At 39.0% G+C, this 17,233-nt stretch overlaps 1 protein-coding gene and 1 pseudogene across 11 annotated transcripts in view; both read left to right on the forward strand.

Annotated features, from left to right (window-relative positions):
* TLN2 (talin 2) overlaps positions 1-17,233 on the forward strand; it is a 565,589-nt gene that overhangs the window by 327,291 nt on the left and 221,065 nt on the right. For all 11 annotated transcript variants that reach the window (XM_072612946.1, XM_072612883.1, XM_072612950.1 and 8 more), the window contains one exon: positions 16,310-16,373. In XM_072612946.1, the coding sequence (XP_072469047.1) occupies positions 16,310-16,373 (64 nt within the window). The remainder of the gene's footprint in view (positions 1-16,309; positions 16,374-17,233) is intronic.
* On the forward strand, positions 1,907-7,835 carry LOC140506144 (coiled-coil domain-containing protein 172 pseudogene; annotated as a pseudogene).

Raw genomic sequence — 17,233 nt, forward strand, 5'->3', positions numbered from 1 at the left:
GCAATTGGGGACTGAAGGAGAATGGGAAAGGTTTAGAAGAAGCATGGTGGGGAATACCATAATCAAAAAGAAATAAGAGCAGTGCCGAGAAGCAGGGTGAGTCCACTTGAGCTTGGGTAGAATGTGACTTTTGCTGGCCCAGTCAGCCTGATTTCTCAACTTTCTTTGGCAGTGCTTTGCATTTGGGGGAGAGAAGTCCTGTAGAATGATAGCTTCCCCAACTACATTAATAATATCCTTTCATTGGAAAATCTAAGCTGGCAAACACTTGGAAATGGTGGTTTTTAAATCTTCTAAGATGTAACATGGAGATTATGTGCTTCAACTATGATTCCAAATTAAAATAAGCTTATTGTTACTGTGTGGGTTTTTTTCCCTGAGGAATTTGATTTGCTTTTTAATTGAGACTAAATCCTGCATAGGTAATGAGGCATTTTCATTTAACATTGATATTGGATTGTGTCTTTTCCTTGTGTATACCACACAGGTGGTAATTCTTGTGAATGTGCTCAGTGTTTTAGTTAAATGAAAACTGTGAAGCTACATGAACTCTACTTTCTCCTTAATAGTATATTCTAGTCTTCAAGGAAGTAGTCGAGTTATTCAGGAAATCCTCTTTACTAGCATAAATTTCAGAAATATGCCATGAGCATCATGTGTATGTTTATATGCGTCTTTATATACTGTGTCCTCACAGACCTGTGTATGTGCTGTCTGAACAAAAGCTCTGTTAGACATAACTTGAAACACCATGGTATGTCATGGTCTCCAGAATCAGCTTCTCAGGCATAGTTTGATAGAGATCTGTACTTTGTAGGTGTACATCTCAATTGGCAAAGTATAATAAATGCTGTTAGTTCCCTGGCTACCTACTACTGTGTTTGAAAAACATGGATTTTAGTTGATTAAAAAAATTATTCTCTGATCTACAGCTCTTTTCTGTTTAGAATGAAGGCATTTCATCTGTTAGTAAAAGTTGAGTCATTATCTATAAAGTGTTGCTTAGTCTTTCATGCATAGCACCCTGTAATTTGTAGATTGCTTCGTGCCTTAGTGAAATTCTCTTGTATTAATTTTTTTTGTAGTCAGTCAGTTGAAAGCACTTACTATGTGGTAGGTACTGTCATAAAATACAGATTCATTTGTCTGGCATTTGAAATCTTCTGTTTGACTCTATCCTATCTTGCCATCATCCTTTCCCTGTCATTTTTTCCCATTCCAGTGTGACACCTCTCTCTTCTTTCCCATCTTGGTGCTAGAACGTGATTATCTTGATGTCACTGCACTCTCTCTTGGCTCCCCCAGCACCACCCACATACATGATTATGTAATCACTTGTCAAGTCCTCTCAGTTCAAATTCTGAACTCTCATATCCATCCTGCCCTCTCCATATACAGTTATACCATCTAGGTTTAGACCTTATATGCCTCTCATGAGCTTCCATCTCCTAAATTCTTTTTCTTCCTCTAGATTTTCTCTTCTCCAATTCATTTTTCCACATAACTACTAAAATAATTTTTTTAATGCACAGATCTGACCATACCATTTCATTACTTAAACATTTAGTGTTCCTATTACTTACAGAATACTGATAGAACCACTTATAGAATAGTAGAGGTATTACTTATTACTTATAGAATATTATTATTATTTTAAAAATAAAACACAAACTTTACAACCTGGCAATCGGTGCTCTTCATAATCTGTCTTTTGCCAATGTTTTCAACCTAATATCATAAAACTTCCCTTTATGTACTCTATATTCCAGCCAATCCGTACTTCTAGTCTCAATCTGCACTTGCCTATCCTCATTGTTATACATGTTTTCCCCTACTCCTGTAATACATTATGTCCTTGAAATCCTTTTCTTCCTTTACAGTTCAACTCAAGTGCCAACTTCTCCATGAAACCTCAAGAATTTCCTTCAATTCCCCCCAAGATGTAAGCACTTTTTTCTAGACTTCTTTACTCCTATCCACTTCATTCTTATACTAATTTTTGTGGATTTGTCCTATCTCCTATTATGAGATTTTAAGCTGCTTGAGGGCAGGTTCTGTATCCTGTTCCATATTTGCATCTATATTGCCTACTTTATTCCCTGTATATAGTAACATTTTCACTGAATTGTATTTTTGAATAGGAAATAACACTCAAAATGTTGATTTTTAAAAGATTGATCCATTGGTAGTATGCAAGATGGATTACTGTCGAGAGAATATGAAGTTAGGGGCAGCTAGGAGGCACAGTGGATAGAGCACCAGCCCAAGAGTCAGGAGGACCTGAGTTAAAATTTGATCTCAGATACTTACTAGCCGTGTGATAATGTGTAAGTCACTTAAACCCAATTGCCTTCAAGAAGCAAAACAATAAGAAAAAAGAACTTAAAGTCAGGAAAACCATTTATTAGGCTGTTGTGATTGGTCAGGTAAGAAGTAGTCAGAACCTAGACTGGGGTGATGGCAATGGAAATGGAAAGGAAGAAACAAATACTGGAGATGTAGAGTGAGAATGGACAGGATCTGCCGCTTAGCATGGTTTGCCCATCTTGTCTGACCGCAGTGGTTTTTTTGATCACTTAGAGATTTTCGTCTGGCTGTGAAAATGTGGGAAGGCAGAAGAAATTTCTCTCACAGTTTACATTTCGTCTCGTGGTGTCTAAACATGCTTTGATAGTGATTTTCCTACAAGACAAAATAATTCTCTTTGTGAATGTCTGGTAGTGGCAGAACTTGAAACTTTTCACTATAAACTCTGAGCAAGTTTGTTGTTGACTGAGCAAAGCTTTTGACAGTGTAAGAGGTCTTAAATCGGTTTTATCCTTGGCATCTGCTCAACTGTATATTTTCTCTCCTTAACCTCTTTGGAGTTTTTCCTCTTTGAGATTTTGTTTGAATAATTTAGAGGCCATTGCTTTATTTTAGAGCATATGATAAAGCATTTTTTTTTCTTTTGGGAGGATGGGGCTTTAGTCAGGGGTCCTTATAGAAGCTTAGACAATGTGGAAGGCAGGGGGAGAGCAGGGGAGGATAACAGCCACTTTTCTGAAGATCATTCTATTAATTTTTTGGTTTCTGGATTAATATACCATCTTCCTCCTCTTTCTCCATACTTCCCCAATCCCAGATTCACTGTCAGCATTCTCATTTTATCAGCTATTATTTATTGATGGTGCTGGGGTAGCGTAAAGTTTTCTTAGCAGAATCTTCTCTTTGAGGACCCAAGAGTGTTTTTCTATGTCACCATGTTTCCTGTGTCCTCTCCCTGATAGCAATTCACTCTGTGCCTGTCTAACCAATGTAAGGTTCAGATTGTGCCACTTATTGTCATGCAGAAGGCAAGGTTGAGATTCAGTGTTAAATTGTGCCAAACATGATCTGTGTGCAGTATTCATGTTCATTTAATTATAAGGCAAGCCCAAATGGCCCTAGAAACGTGTAAATTCATTCATATTCAACAAATTCATTATTAAGAACCTGCCACATGTCAAGCTCTGTACTCATCGTTGGGATGGATGTAAAGTTTAAATAAGATTTTGTCCCAGCCCTTAGGGAATGTAGAGTTCATTATTAGGCCTCCTGCTTTAAGGTCTCCACATGGTTTCAGTGTGAAATGTATTAATTTTGAAGTAGAGGCATAAATTCAAAATCTAGGGACTGAACAAACTTTTTGGAAAGCCTCCATTTTATTCTTTATTCCTATCCTATACTCTGTCATGGCTATAACAGTACCCTGCTGTGTGTACCCATCACCACCAATTGTCATTTTCCTTTTTGTCATTTCTTCTAATCCAGTATGACCCTTCTCTTTTCTTTCCTATCCTGGTGCTAGGAAGTTTCCTGACTACCTGGATACTCCAGTCACTCCCCTACCTCTACTACCAGTACATCCATCCACATGCAGTCTCCTTCATTTTGCTATAATGCCTTGCATAGATTGCTTTTGTAGGCCTGTGTCTCTGTGTTCAGATAAAGTGATCCATTTTCTTAATGCAGATTATTGCAAAATAATAAGAATGATTGCTTAGGAAACATAGCAGGATGCTAACATCCAATGGAATGCTGCCCTTTAAAGTAATCACCTTTATTGCAGCCTTAATACCTACTATAATGACATGTCCATGGTTCTGGACCTTTCTGGAACTCTGTTGGAATTATTTGTAGAGTAATGAATAGAGAAGCAGCCTTGGAATCAGAAAGATGGCCTGAGTTCAAATTCAGCCCCTGATAACATGCTCAGGTTGTGAAGAAGGACAAATCAGTTAACTTCTTAGTACCCCCAGGCAGCTCTCTTAGACTGTAAGGTGCAAGGTCCTAATCTGCATTGAGAGAGGAGTTTCCATGTTGGGGAATTCTCCATACCAACAGAATCACAGGTCAGCTCTAAGCAACGTCTTCACATTCATGCCTATCTAGTTGCTATAAAGGAATAAGAAGTAATATTTTAGCAAACATTCCAGATGCTGACATCCAAAGGGAAGCTGCCCTTTGAAGTAATCGTCTTTGGAATCTATATTTACTTAAGTAATACTACCATTGTTGCACAGACTGATGGAACTCTTTATGGGAATAGACATTAGAGTCAGTTGTTAGCCACATAAGATAATGAGTAGAATTTTGCAGTCCCTGAGTGAAAGCTTTTCCCTAATCTCCTTCCCCTCCCTGTTCTCCAACCAGAGGTAATCTCTTCCCTCTTGTAATATCTCCTGCCTCTCTATTTGGCTTTTTCTGCCTTGCAGGACATCACATGAAAGGTTGGATTGTGGTTCTTTTAAAAATATTTATCCGCATCCACATACATGTATGTATGTGAGTACGTATATGTGTACATGTGTGTATATATGTGTGTGCGTGTGTGTGCCATCACTGTGCCTTGATTGCTGTCTGTCTGTCCTCTATTTCTGGCATGCTTCCTCTGATCACCTGTTTCTTACAATCTCTGGCTTCAAAACTCATATTTTTCAAAAGACCTTTCCCAGTCCACTTAATTTATTAGTGACCCCTCTTTAAGGTTATTTTATATCTATACAATGTAGCTGGTAATGTATATACCTATTTATAGACAGTTATCCCACCCCACCAACTATAGTGTAAGTTCCTTGAGAGCTGGGATGATTTTTACTCTGCATGTATGTGTGTACATGTATGTGTTTATATGTATGTATGTGTATATCCTCCACACTTAGCACAGGGTCTTATAAGTACTTAATAAATGCTCTTGATTGATAGATGGTTCCATCTAACTCGCAGCTATCTACAATAATTAAACACACTCCAAAGATGAATAATTGCCAATATACTCTGACACACTCTGCCTAAAAAAAACAGTTAATTGTTTCTGATGAAAGAAGACATTAGAAAACATTAAGAGGGGAAAAAATGGAGGTCATTTAATTCTTTCAGAATAATGTTGCAAGTAATACATTTCTGGGTAACCAAAATTTAGACTCTAAAAATTTTAAATAGGCCTTTACAAAGAAATGAAACTACATATATATTCATGGTCCTGTAGAAAGAGTATTGACAGTAGAGTTGGGGAACCATAGTTTAAGGGTTTAACCATGGTTTAGGGGGCCATCACTTCTGATCCGTATCTGGCCACTGGACCCAAATGGCTCTGGAGGGGAAAGTGAAGCTGGTGACTTTGCACAGCCCTTCCTCACTCAAATCAGTCAACTGCAAGTCATGTCATCATCTCCCTGATGACATGGTTCTCTTTGAGAACGGAGGACAAACCACAACCACAACCTTGGAAGGAGACTATGAAGAAAAAAATAGCAGAAGAGGAAGACAGATTTACCAAGGAGATTACAGACTTCAATAATGAGTAGGGATTAATAAATAAAAGAGAACTTTTGACTAAAGAAAAAGTCAAGATTGAAATGTCTGATTTAGAGAAATAGGAAAATATTTTGAAAAGTGAAATAAAGTCAATGGATCATCAGAGTGTCTAGTTAAATGAACTTCAGCTTCAAAAGAATGAATCGATGCAGGAATTATTTATTCTTCAGAGAAAACTTAAAGCATTAAAAATAATGTACATGAAGCCACATGTACCACCAAATTTTTAGAGGAAGAAAATGTCAGAATCAGTGAAAAACCTCAGAATGATCCTGAATGTATAAGACTTAAAAAAGAATTAGAACTTTATAATGAAGAAGACATGGAAAGCATTTATGAAGCTCTCCAATCAGAAATCGAATTTTTGGTATTGACATTGTCACAGAAAAGTCTGCAAGTAAAACAATAGATTATGCAGGATTGATCAACATCACTAAATTAAATATTTTTAATGCTGATATGGATGATACCCATCATAGCAGATTCTTCTTGAAAAGCATTGAACCAGGTTGCTGGTGATACCAAGAATTGTTTTCTTGACAATTTAAAATAATAAGCATTTATTTATAGCTATTCATAACATTATTGGTTTGTGGTATCCCTCGGCCCTTCCTCTCTAGCTGTCAGTCTGTCATTTCTATACTTTCTAGAGTATATATAAATCTCTACTTTCCATTCCTTACCACCAATGATCTTGGAGTTTGTCAGAAATATGCATAGGAAGAAATGCTTTGGTTATTAACCCAATTTTGCCATTGCCATTTCCATGCAAGTTTCTCACTTTCATTTCAGTCTTCTTTCTAATAAAGATATCTGAGAGAGTAAAAAAAAAAATCTGTCACTTAGGGATTATAGGTGAAGGCCTCGGTTTCCTTATCTCTAATGGGAGAGTTCAACTATATGATCTGTGAGATCCCTTTCTGCTCTAAATCTGTAATCCTATAATACTTATGAGGGTAATGGTATCCATCCCCTCCTCCCAGCATTTTCTCCCAACCCCCCATAATCCCAAGGCCTAGACATGAACAGGGACACATGAGACTCCCACAAATATACCTCTGTGTCTGCCTTGACTCCATATTTTTCACTTTCTTTGACCTTACATCTTAATACCTCTGTACCTGGAAGAATCCACCTGTGACATTGGAGCAGACTTATTAATGATAGTGGCAAGGACAGTACTATGTGGAGCTTGGTAGTATTTAGAAAGATGTGTTGTATTTTTAAAGAATCTTTATAAAATGCTTTGCCATTTGGAAAGCATTTTTCTCAAAGGGACGCTGAGAGATAGGTAGCATGAGTAATAACAGTGTTCCCATTTTACAGATGAAAAAACCAAGGGATAGAGCAGTTAAGAACCTTGCCCAGTATCATACAGGTTAATAAATTGCAAAGCTGGACTTTGAAACCAGGCCTTCTGACCCCACGCTTAGATCTACTTCCTCCTGCACCACACTGTGTTACATTCTAAAGGTAATTAATTCCTGTCCTGAAGTCAAGAGGACCTGAGTTCAAATGTGGCCTCAGACACTTGACACTAGCTACGTGATCCTAGGCAAGTCACTTAATATGACAAAAATAAATGAATGCTAAAAAAAAGTAAAGGTAATTTATTCCTCAAAAGATGTCTTAGAATGTTACAGGTAATAACTTCATTGAACCAGAATGCATCCTCCTGGGGTAAGCATTTTGAAAGATAATGGTTATTTGAATATATAAATTCTTATATCTATTAACTTACCAGTTTTGTAACTTTTTCTAGCTTTTTCAACTTCAAGCCCAAGTCATTGATCTCCTCTTTCTCTATTTTATTTATGTAAGCATTCAAAGATATAAAACTTCCCCTAATAACTGCTTTTGCAGTATCCCATAAGATTTGGTATGTTGTCTCACTATTGTCATTCTCTTGAATGAAATTGTTGATTGTTTCTATGATTTCTTCTTTAACCCAACCCTTCTTTAGGATTAGATTATTTAGCTTCCAATTGATTTTTGGTTTATCTTTCCATGGCCTTTTATTACATGTAATTTTTATTGCATTATGATCTGAGAAGGATGCATTGATTATCTCTACCTTTCTGCACTGGACTGTGAGATTTTTATGTCCTAGTACATGGTCAATTTTTGTAAATGTTCCATGTACTGCTGAAAAAAAGGTATATTCCTTTCTATTCCCATTTAATTTTCTCCAAAGATCTATCATATCTACCTTATCCAGAGTTTTATTTACCTCCTTAACCTCTTTCTTGTTTATTTTGAGGTTAGATTTATCAAGTTCAGAGAGGGGGAGGTTGAGGTCCCCCACTAGTATAGTTTTGCTGTCAATTTCTTCCTTCAACTCCCCCAACCTCTCCTCTAAGAATCTGGATGCTATACCACTTGGAGCATACATGTTTAGTAATGATATTGCTTCATTGTCTGTGGTGCCTTTTAGCAGGATATAGTTTCCATCCTTATCCCTTTTGATTAGATCTATTTCTGCTTTTGCTTTGTCTGAGATTAGGATTGCTACTCCTGCCTTTCTTACATGAGCTGAAGCACAATATATTTTGCTCCATCCTTTGACCTTTATCCTATGTGTATCCTCCCGTTTCAAATGTGTTTCTTGTAAGCAGCATATTGTTGGATTATGGCTTTTAATCCATTCTGCTATCCGTCTCCGTTTTATGGGAGAGTTCATTCCATTCACATTCACAGTTATGATTACAATCTGTGTATTTCCCTCCATCCTCTTTCCCACCATTTGTGCTTTTAGTTCTCCCGTCTCCCTTCCCCTCCTCAATAGTATTCACTTTTCTCCCCCTCCTCCTGTAGCCTTCCCCTCCTTCTTTTAGCCCCCCTCCCTTTTACTCCCCTTTACTCTTATTGCTTCTTCCCTCCCTTTTAGCCTCCCTCCCCTGTCTTCCCCCTTCCCCTCCTACTACCTATAGAGCTAGTTAGGATTATCTACTTAAGATTATTGTTCCCTCCTTTAAACAAATCAGATGAGAGTACCTCTCAAACAATGCTCATCTCCCTCCCCTCCTTCCCTCTACTATAGTTTTGTACTTCTTCCTGTGATGTAATTTGCCATTTTCTGCTTCCTCCTTTTCACACCTCCTATTATAATCCCTTCTCATACTTAAATCATATTTTTGACATGACATCATTTACTTTATACCCATTCCCTCTATGTATATCCCTTTTATCATAATAGCTGCACAGTTCTCAAGATTAACAGGTATCATCTTCCCTTATAGGGAGGTAAACAGTTTGCCCTAATTGAGTAACAAGTTTTTGTTTTTGTTTTTTCCCCCCTGTTTACCTTTTTATGATTCTCTTGAGACCTGCATTTGAAGATCAAATTGTCTGTTGAGTTCTGGTGTTTTGGTCAGGAAGCTCTGGAAATCCCTTATTTCATTGAATGACTTTCTCCTTGCCTGAAATGTTATGCTGAACTTTGCTGGGTAGTTGATCTTTGGTTGAAGTCCCAACTCCTTTGCCTTACGGAATATTAGGTTCCAGTTCTTTCCATCTTTTAATGTAGAAGCTGCAAGGTCCTGTGTGATCCTGACTGTATGTCCTTGATATTTGAATTGTTTCTTTCTGGCTGCTTGTAGTATTTTCTCCTTCACTTGATAGCTCTGGAATTTGGTAACGATATTTCTTGGGGTTTTGAGTTTGGGATCCCTTTCGGGAGGGGAACGGTGGATTCTTTCGATGACTATTTTGCCCTCTGAGTCTAGTACTTCTGGGCAGTTTTCCTCGATGATTTCCTGAAAGATATTGTCCAGACTCTTTTCTTCATCATGGGTTTCTGGCAGGCCAATAATTCTTAAATTTTCTCTCCTGGATCTATTTTCCAGGTCAGTTGTTTTTCCAATTAAATATTTTACATTTTCTTCTATCTTTTCATTCTTTAGATTTTGTTTGACTGATTCTTGTTGCCTCATTGAGTCATTAGTTTCTACTTGCCCAATTCTAATCTTCATCGTATTGTTTTCTTCAGTTAACTTTTGCATCTCCTTTTCTATCTGACCAATTTTTCCCTTTAAGGAGCTATTTTCTCCATTTAATTTTTGTACTTCCTTTTCCATTCGACCAATTTTCCCAGTTAGGTTTTGTGTTTCCTTTTCCATTTGATCAATTTCCCCAATTAGGTTTTGGGTTTCCTTTTCCATTTGATTAACTCTTCCTTTTAGGGAATTATTTTCTCCAGTTAATTTTTGAACTTCCTTTTCCATTTGTTCAGTTTTCCTTTTCAAAGTGATGTTCTCATCAGTGAATTCTTTTTTTATAATTTTAAAATCATTGGCCAGTTTTTCTTCCATTTCCTTCTTCAGCTGTTCCAGGAAAGCTAGTTGTGCTTGTGAGAAATTCATAGTCCCTTCTGAAGTTTCAGATGGAAGTACAGTCTCAGCTCTGACCTCTTTGGTGTTTGTGTTTTGGTCTTTATCCCCATAGAAAGATTCTATGGTTTTTTTCACTTTTCGTCTGCTTTTTCCTATTCATGATGTTGGCTGAGTGTTGTAGCTTCTGGTTCTTTCAGTCAGAAGGTACAGAACTTTGTGTTGAGCTGATGTGTGAAGAAGCCAAAAGCAGGTTTTTGTTTTTTCTTTCCCAGATCAGCCCTGGAGTTAGCTTGTTAGGTGTGTGGGAGGAGTGGTCTGGTCACAGGAGATCTCCTCAGCTGACCTGAGGCAAAGGCAAGGTCAGGGGATGGTGATCCCAGCTTTCCTATTGTCTTCCCTTTTCCCCTGGAGGGCTGAGGCACGCCTAGATGCTAATGCGTGTTCCCACCCCACCTGGGGCTCTTCTCCCAGCGCTGAGGCTTGCCTGGGTCTCAGTGCGAATTTTCTCTGTCCTGGGTCCTCTGTCCTTCCGGATTGCCTCCGCCACAGTAGGGAGAATCCCCCTTTGCTATTTTCCTAGCCTCTGGTGTTATGAGACTATTTGCCCCCTTCTGCTGTTCCTGCTGATCCAGGATTTTTCTGGGGAAATATTTTATGGTTCTTTCACGGTCATCAGTGGGGAGGAGAGAGCATTTACTGATCACTCCACCATCCTGGCTCCCGGAAGTTCAAGTAGGTGACTTACCGAAGTTTAGTCTTCAGGCTGAAGGTTTCAAAGGCTGCTGCGCTGATATCTGGCGCTCAGCGGCTCTCACGGGCTCGGTTTGGCTTGTCTCCTGCTCCGCTGGTTCCGCCCGCCGCTCTCAGGTTTCTCAGGTCCCTTCTGCCCTGCTGCGCTGACCGTGCTGCGCTGTGCGCTGGGGGCTCACCCCCGCGGAACAGATCCTTCCCATGGACCTTCCAGTCTAACCTGGGCTCCGGATCCGTCAAAGTCTGTCACCCACTGGATTCCGCACCTCCAAAGTTTGGTCAGATTCTCCTTTCAGAGGTATCCAGGGGAGTTTGTCCAGGAGCTTAGGTGAATCCTTGCTTTCACTCCGCCATATTGGCTCCACCCCCCCAGTTTTGTAACTTTTGAACCACAACTAAACGCATTAGACTTAACCCTTTCTACATTGTGGGGTTTAAGGGTGTGATGCCCCCCATGATCTGAGAAATCCATGTAAAATTTTGTGGTCCTCCCTTTGTACCTGAGAAGAAATATAAATTATTATGGTCTTAAAAGAGAAACTATGTTGATATTATACAATACTATACATATATTTTATGCATTTCTGAGTTTCTAAACTTTTTCTGTGTTGTCCATTGGCCTTTGCATGTCATCTGTGGTCCCACGAAACTCCCCCAAAATTCCCATTTAATTTCTTATGCCAGCGAGCTGTATTTTGAAACTGCAACAGGGAGAGTCACAGTGTGGAAGTGATAACTATAGATATCCCTCATTTGACCTAACAAGCCTGTGAGGTGTGTAGTCTGTTACTCAGTTAAGTACAGATGACTTTGAGAAGTGTCATGGAGTGGCCCCTACTCCCACAGTTAATGAAGATAGACAATGTGAATCTAACTCAGGTCTCTGGTCAGGTCTAGGCTGCAAGTCTGATGGCCTTTTACTGTGCCATCTCCCATGACATTATAACCTGTTGCCACGTGTCAGGAGAGTAAATAAAGTGAGAGAGATATATCCCAGGGTGGAGGCTGAGGGAGCACGGTGATACCACCTTTAGTGTGGGGACCACTCCTTTGTAATTCTTCCGTTGTGCTGAGGTTGTGGAAATAGCTCAGGGACAGACTTCTTCCCAGGGCTTACGCTATCCAAGGCATTTAGCAGGAGCAGACTGAGGAAAGGCTGCTGGTATAGTCTTAGGGACTTGACTAGGAGATTTTTTAGGTAGTATGGAGTTTGCAAATGAGAATACGGAAGGGAAGTTTTAGGAGAGATAGGAATGTGTGGCTTGGCCTCACAGATCCAGACTGTGAGTGTGCATGTGTTGTGTGGAAATCCCACCTCTGATGCTTATTACCTGTGTGATCTTGGGCAAGTAACTTCTGCCTCAGTTTCCTCATCTGCAAAATGATAGGGTTGTGATAGAAGGCTCCTGAGGTCCCTTCCAGCTTCTAATCTGTAATGCTGCAAAATGTATAGTTTCCATTTTGTTGAAAGAAAACAGGAGGAGATAGTGGAAGGTATGCTTTTCACAAATAGGTGTCCTACTTAGGAGAAAATTGTCCAATTGGATTTGGCGATCTAACCCATTTTTTAGGATGAAGCTTGTCATTTTAGCTGATGGATTTCAGCTGGATATGAGTCCCAGTCTCTTATATGCCTTTGGAAACCAGGCTCGGTAATCAAAACAGTAACCAGGCCGGAACTACTGCAGTGCTAGCTGGCAGAAGAGTAATGGTAGGTGGTCTGATTGTTGATGTGCTTTTATGAAAAGGACCCAGATTATAATTTTCTGACTTCCCAAGGAGAATAAAAGACATATGTGGTATTCTTTAAGTGAGTACATAGAGAGCTATGTGTTAAAACATCAGGCATATGACATCTACTTTGCAAGTCTGAAGGAATATTCTGTCAGTCTAATGAAGAATTTGATAGGGAGCTGGGCATTTTGGTCCTAATGGACTTGCTTAGCCATTTGGTATCATTTCTGTCCACCTCCTGTGTTTCAATCTGACAAAAGTTTGGTACTAGAAGAATCTATAGGGTTGGGAGGGGCATGGGAACTTGAAAACTTTCTAAAAATATGCCTCAGCTTCTTGTCAGTGATTATATACTGCAGCTGACTTGGGAAGTTAAGGCTAGACTAGGCCCTTTGAAAGGCCAGGCCTGTTCACTTTTAATCGTTTTCTTGTTGTCTTATGTATTTGCATCACAACCATTTCCAGCTGTACACCTGAGCAGAGAAGCGGCATGGTTAGACCTTTGCTTTAGGGTATTGACTTGACAGCCTGTGGAGAATGGATTGTTGAGGACTGCAGGGGCTCTCTGGGACTCACTTCTTGTCACTGTAAAATTAGCAGGTTGATTTAGATCAGGGCTCCTTCAGCTTTTTCCACTTGTGACCCTCATTCACCTGAGAAATTTTTATGCGACCCTGGGTATATAGGTATATAAAATAGGTACACAGAAACCTTTTATTGTTACTAAATTTTCACTACACCCCTCCCCCCAATCAGTTATGCGACCCCATAGATGAAGAAGTGCTGGTTTAGATGACCTTCTAAAGTCCTTTCCAATTTTAAATCAATGATCCTATAATTTAAAGCATCAGGAACATATTCCTTAAAAATGCTTAGGGCTATTTTATTGGATCAGTCCTTGATTCATTCATTGAAAAAACTTTTGTTGTATGCCTGCGTAAGGACCTGAGAGCGTGTATAAAAATACTGTTAAGATTCAGTTCCTATGATGAATCTTACTGTCCGTCAAGCCACTAACACAGATAATTATAATGTGTAATACATGATAAGTTTACTTATTAAAAAAAACTTTGACGTGGCAGACACTTCCCAAATAAAGCCCCCACAAAATACATTAAGAATACCAGTTAGTAGGCTGTTCTGTTAATCCAAGGTTATTGCAAGAAGAGCCTATGTTCAAGTGGCAGTAAGGGGAGCAGAAAGGATATGATAAATGTTAGAGCTAGAGACTCAACGTGATACGCCTCGTTTTACTTCTTTTTAACTTGGATCTGGTAAATGATTGAGAGGAAGGAGTCAAAGATGTCAAGATACACCTCTGAATGTTGGGAGGTATCACCTACATGGTAGAATCATTAGCAGAAATAGGGAGGTTAGAAGGAGAAACAGCTTTAGGGAGAAAAATCAGATGTTACCTCTCTGTCATGTTAGATTTGAGTTGCCTGTGGCACATTCAGGTGGTAGTATCCAAAAGGAAATTGGAAGTGTGAGTCTGTAACTGGGAGGAAAGATCAGAGTTGGAGATAAATTTGGAGGTTATGTACGTAGACAGAAGAATAGGTGAAGTCTTGAGAATGACTGATTTCCAAAAGAGAATTTATACAGAAACTAGTAGAAGACCAAGAAAAGGCCTTGCAGGGGGGAGAAGGGAGAACACCAGTGTTTAGGGATGAAAGCAGTAAGAGAAGCCATCTCAGGGATGAAAAATGAGTGGTTAGGATAACCAGAAAAGTTCTTGTTCCCTAAGCCTGCATTAAACAATGGAAGTATGCTGCCAGAATGAGAAATTAGTATCGATCCGATGTCAGACTATATTCAGTTCAGCAAACATTAAGTACCTATTATGTAAATAGTACCTATCATGTGCCAGGGTTGGATTGTACAAGCACAAAAACACAAGTTTGTTCCTTAAAGGAGCATACTGGGGGAGGACACAGCAAGCTCACAGGTAAACATAAAGACTATGTAAAGGAATAGAAAATAATTCCGGCAGACACTGGGGAGTAATAATGGAGGAGGTTTGTTGGGAAAGAGGAGGAAAGACCCAGTGACAGCTGCACTGTGCCTGGAAGCTCTGAATTCTAATGAGGCAGAGGGGAGGAGAGTGCATTCTAGACTGTGGAGAACAGTTGTTCAAAATCTAAGAGGTAGGAGATAGAAAGACTAGTACAAGGGATAGTTAGAAGCCTAGTTTGACTGGAATGAAAAATAATGGGAAATGATTGGAAAGGTAGATAGAAGGTTTTAAATGCCAGGCTAAGGATTGTGAATTTTATCCTGTAGGGAGCCGTTGAACATTTTTTGAGCAGAGGGAGTGACATATCCAGTCTGGAGTTCTAGAATATTGGTATGGGAGCTATGGGGAGGATGGATTGGAAAGTGAAAGTATGCGTGACTAGGAGGTTATTGCAGTAGTCTGCATAAGAGTTGATGATGCCCTGAATTAAGTTAGAGGCTATATGAATAGGTAAGAACTAAACCAAAATCTCATTTTTCCCTATCTGTAAATGGGGATAACAATGAGAAAAACAAGTGCACTTGGCCAAATCTCTTTTCTCAAAAATTAAAAGCCCTATTCTGAATACATTTTTACATTTGGTTTCAAACACTGAACAACTTTGGCTAGTGAAGTATTCTTTGTAAACCTTCATGCTGTCTAGGAATGTAACAGAGCATGGCTAAGACTTCTGAACTGTGGCTCTCTTACAAGTTTAGGTTTTCCTCGGGCTCATCTTTGGGCTGAATTGGATTTTTTTTCACGTGGTTGGAGTGTTGTGTTGTTTACAAGTGGGAAGTTTGAAAGTTCCGGGAAAGAACTGATTTACTTATCCCTTGTCTACAAAAAGGAATGAAGCATAAGGAAGCATGTATATTTGTCATAATGGATTCAAGAAGTGGTTTTCCTTTATTGAGTGTGGTTTGACTGTGTAAGGCAGTTTTTTAAAATTTGTGACCTGGTTCCAGGGCATTATGTGCCATGGCTAACTATTAAATGAATCACAGTTTCATTTATATTCTTTCCCTCTTCTCCACTCATCAGCAGAACTCATTAAATGTTGTATAGAGTGTTATATAAAAGCCTCCTAATAGGTCTCCCTCCCTCCGCTCTATTTTCTCTAATCTATCTTAAATGTAGGTACCTAACATAATCTTCCTGGTTCAGAGATCTGACACTATATATTTGCTTCTTTCACCTATTGAAATCCTCATCTTGTTGAAAGACCAGCCCAGCTGCCCTCTTCCATGAAGCCTTTCTTGACTCCTCCAACCCCCCCCCCCCCCCCCGCCCATTCCTGTCCTCTGCTAAAATCCATCTTTCTTCAGACTTGGACAATTTGTTTCTTTTATTCTCCCATTCTAACTTGTATTCTGTTTATTTGTGTATATATCTTATTTCCCTTTTCCCCACTTTTCCATCTTTTATTATGTTAATAAGCTCCTTGAAGTGTGAGTTACCATTTTGTTTTTCAACTTTGTATCCCATGTACTGGAACACAGTACATAATTAATTTTTTTAATTGAATTGAACCAAGACTAGTAGGGAACAGATGGAATTGGGGTGTGGGGCCTTGACTTTGAAGTTTTGCGAATGGTCCTTTTCTCTTTTATTGTATCCATCACAACATATTAAATAGTTTCCATTTTTCTCCCCTCAGTCTAAAGGAATTTCTGCCCAAAGAATATATCAAGCAAAGAGGAGCTGAAAAGAGAATATTTCAGGTACTGAACATGTCGTTATCTTAATATTCTACTCTGAATACCTTTCTCAACTGTTTTTACTTGAGAAGCCTTTTTTATCATCCTGACTTTGTACCCTGTGCATCCTTTCCACTTATGTCATAAATTACCATTAGCTGAAAAGTAAGGAAGCTAATTTATATCATTAATTATCATTCACTCAAGAGAAAAGGAGCTAATTTATATCATTAATTTTCAATAGCTCAAGAGTAAAGAAGCTGTCAGTTCTTCTTTAGGTTTACTTTATATATTTTCTTAATCGGTAGATTTTAGTTGAAGGTTAGTTACTTGGTCTCAGACAAACATACTCATACCTAACTTTGAGCCAGCTTCTCACTCGCAGTCACAGTGCAGCAGATGATGTTTTACCTATCACTTCTTCATACTGATTTGCTTTTGGCCAACACCCTTATTCAGGAGCCATTATTTTGGAGAGTGTTCATGATATAGTTCACAGAAAGCCAGTTGAAGCCGAAGAACCTGTGTTAAACCTGACTTCTGACCCATGATGGCAGCAGTGACCCTCAGCAAGTCACTTACCCTCTGTACATAGTAATCAGGTCACTAAGCCTCTAAGTTGCAGAGAATATGCTGACCTATATTGATAGAGGAATATTCTTACCAGGGTGTTCCCTATATTAGTCAGTGATGTCACAGGCCCATTTCTGATCACTCGCCCCTAGGCTAGACATGTATTTTAAAAGTCAAAGTTTAATTCATTTCCTGGGTTACCACAGAAGAATCTCTTCAGCGGGGACTGTTGGGAGCTTACGATTATCTTTGCTTTGAAATGTTCATTCCAAGATTCCTATCTAGACATCGTTTTTAGTCTTGGATTCCAA

This window comes from Notamacropus eugenii, chromosome 1 (genome assembly GCF_028372415.1).
Source record: "Notamacropus eugenii isolate mMacEug1 chromosome 1, mMacEug1.pri_v2, whole genome shotgun sequence".
NCBI classification, from domain to species: Eukaryota; Metazoa; Chordata; class Mammalia; order Diprotodontia; family Macropodidae; genus Notamacropus; species Notamacropus eugenii.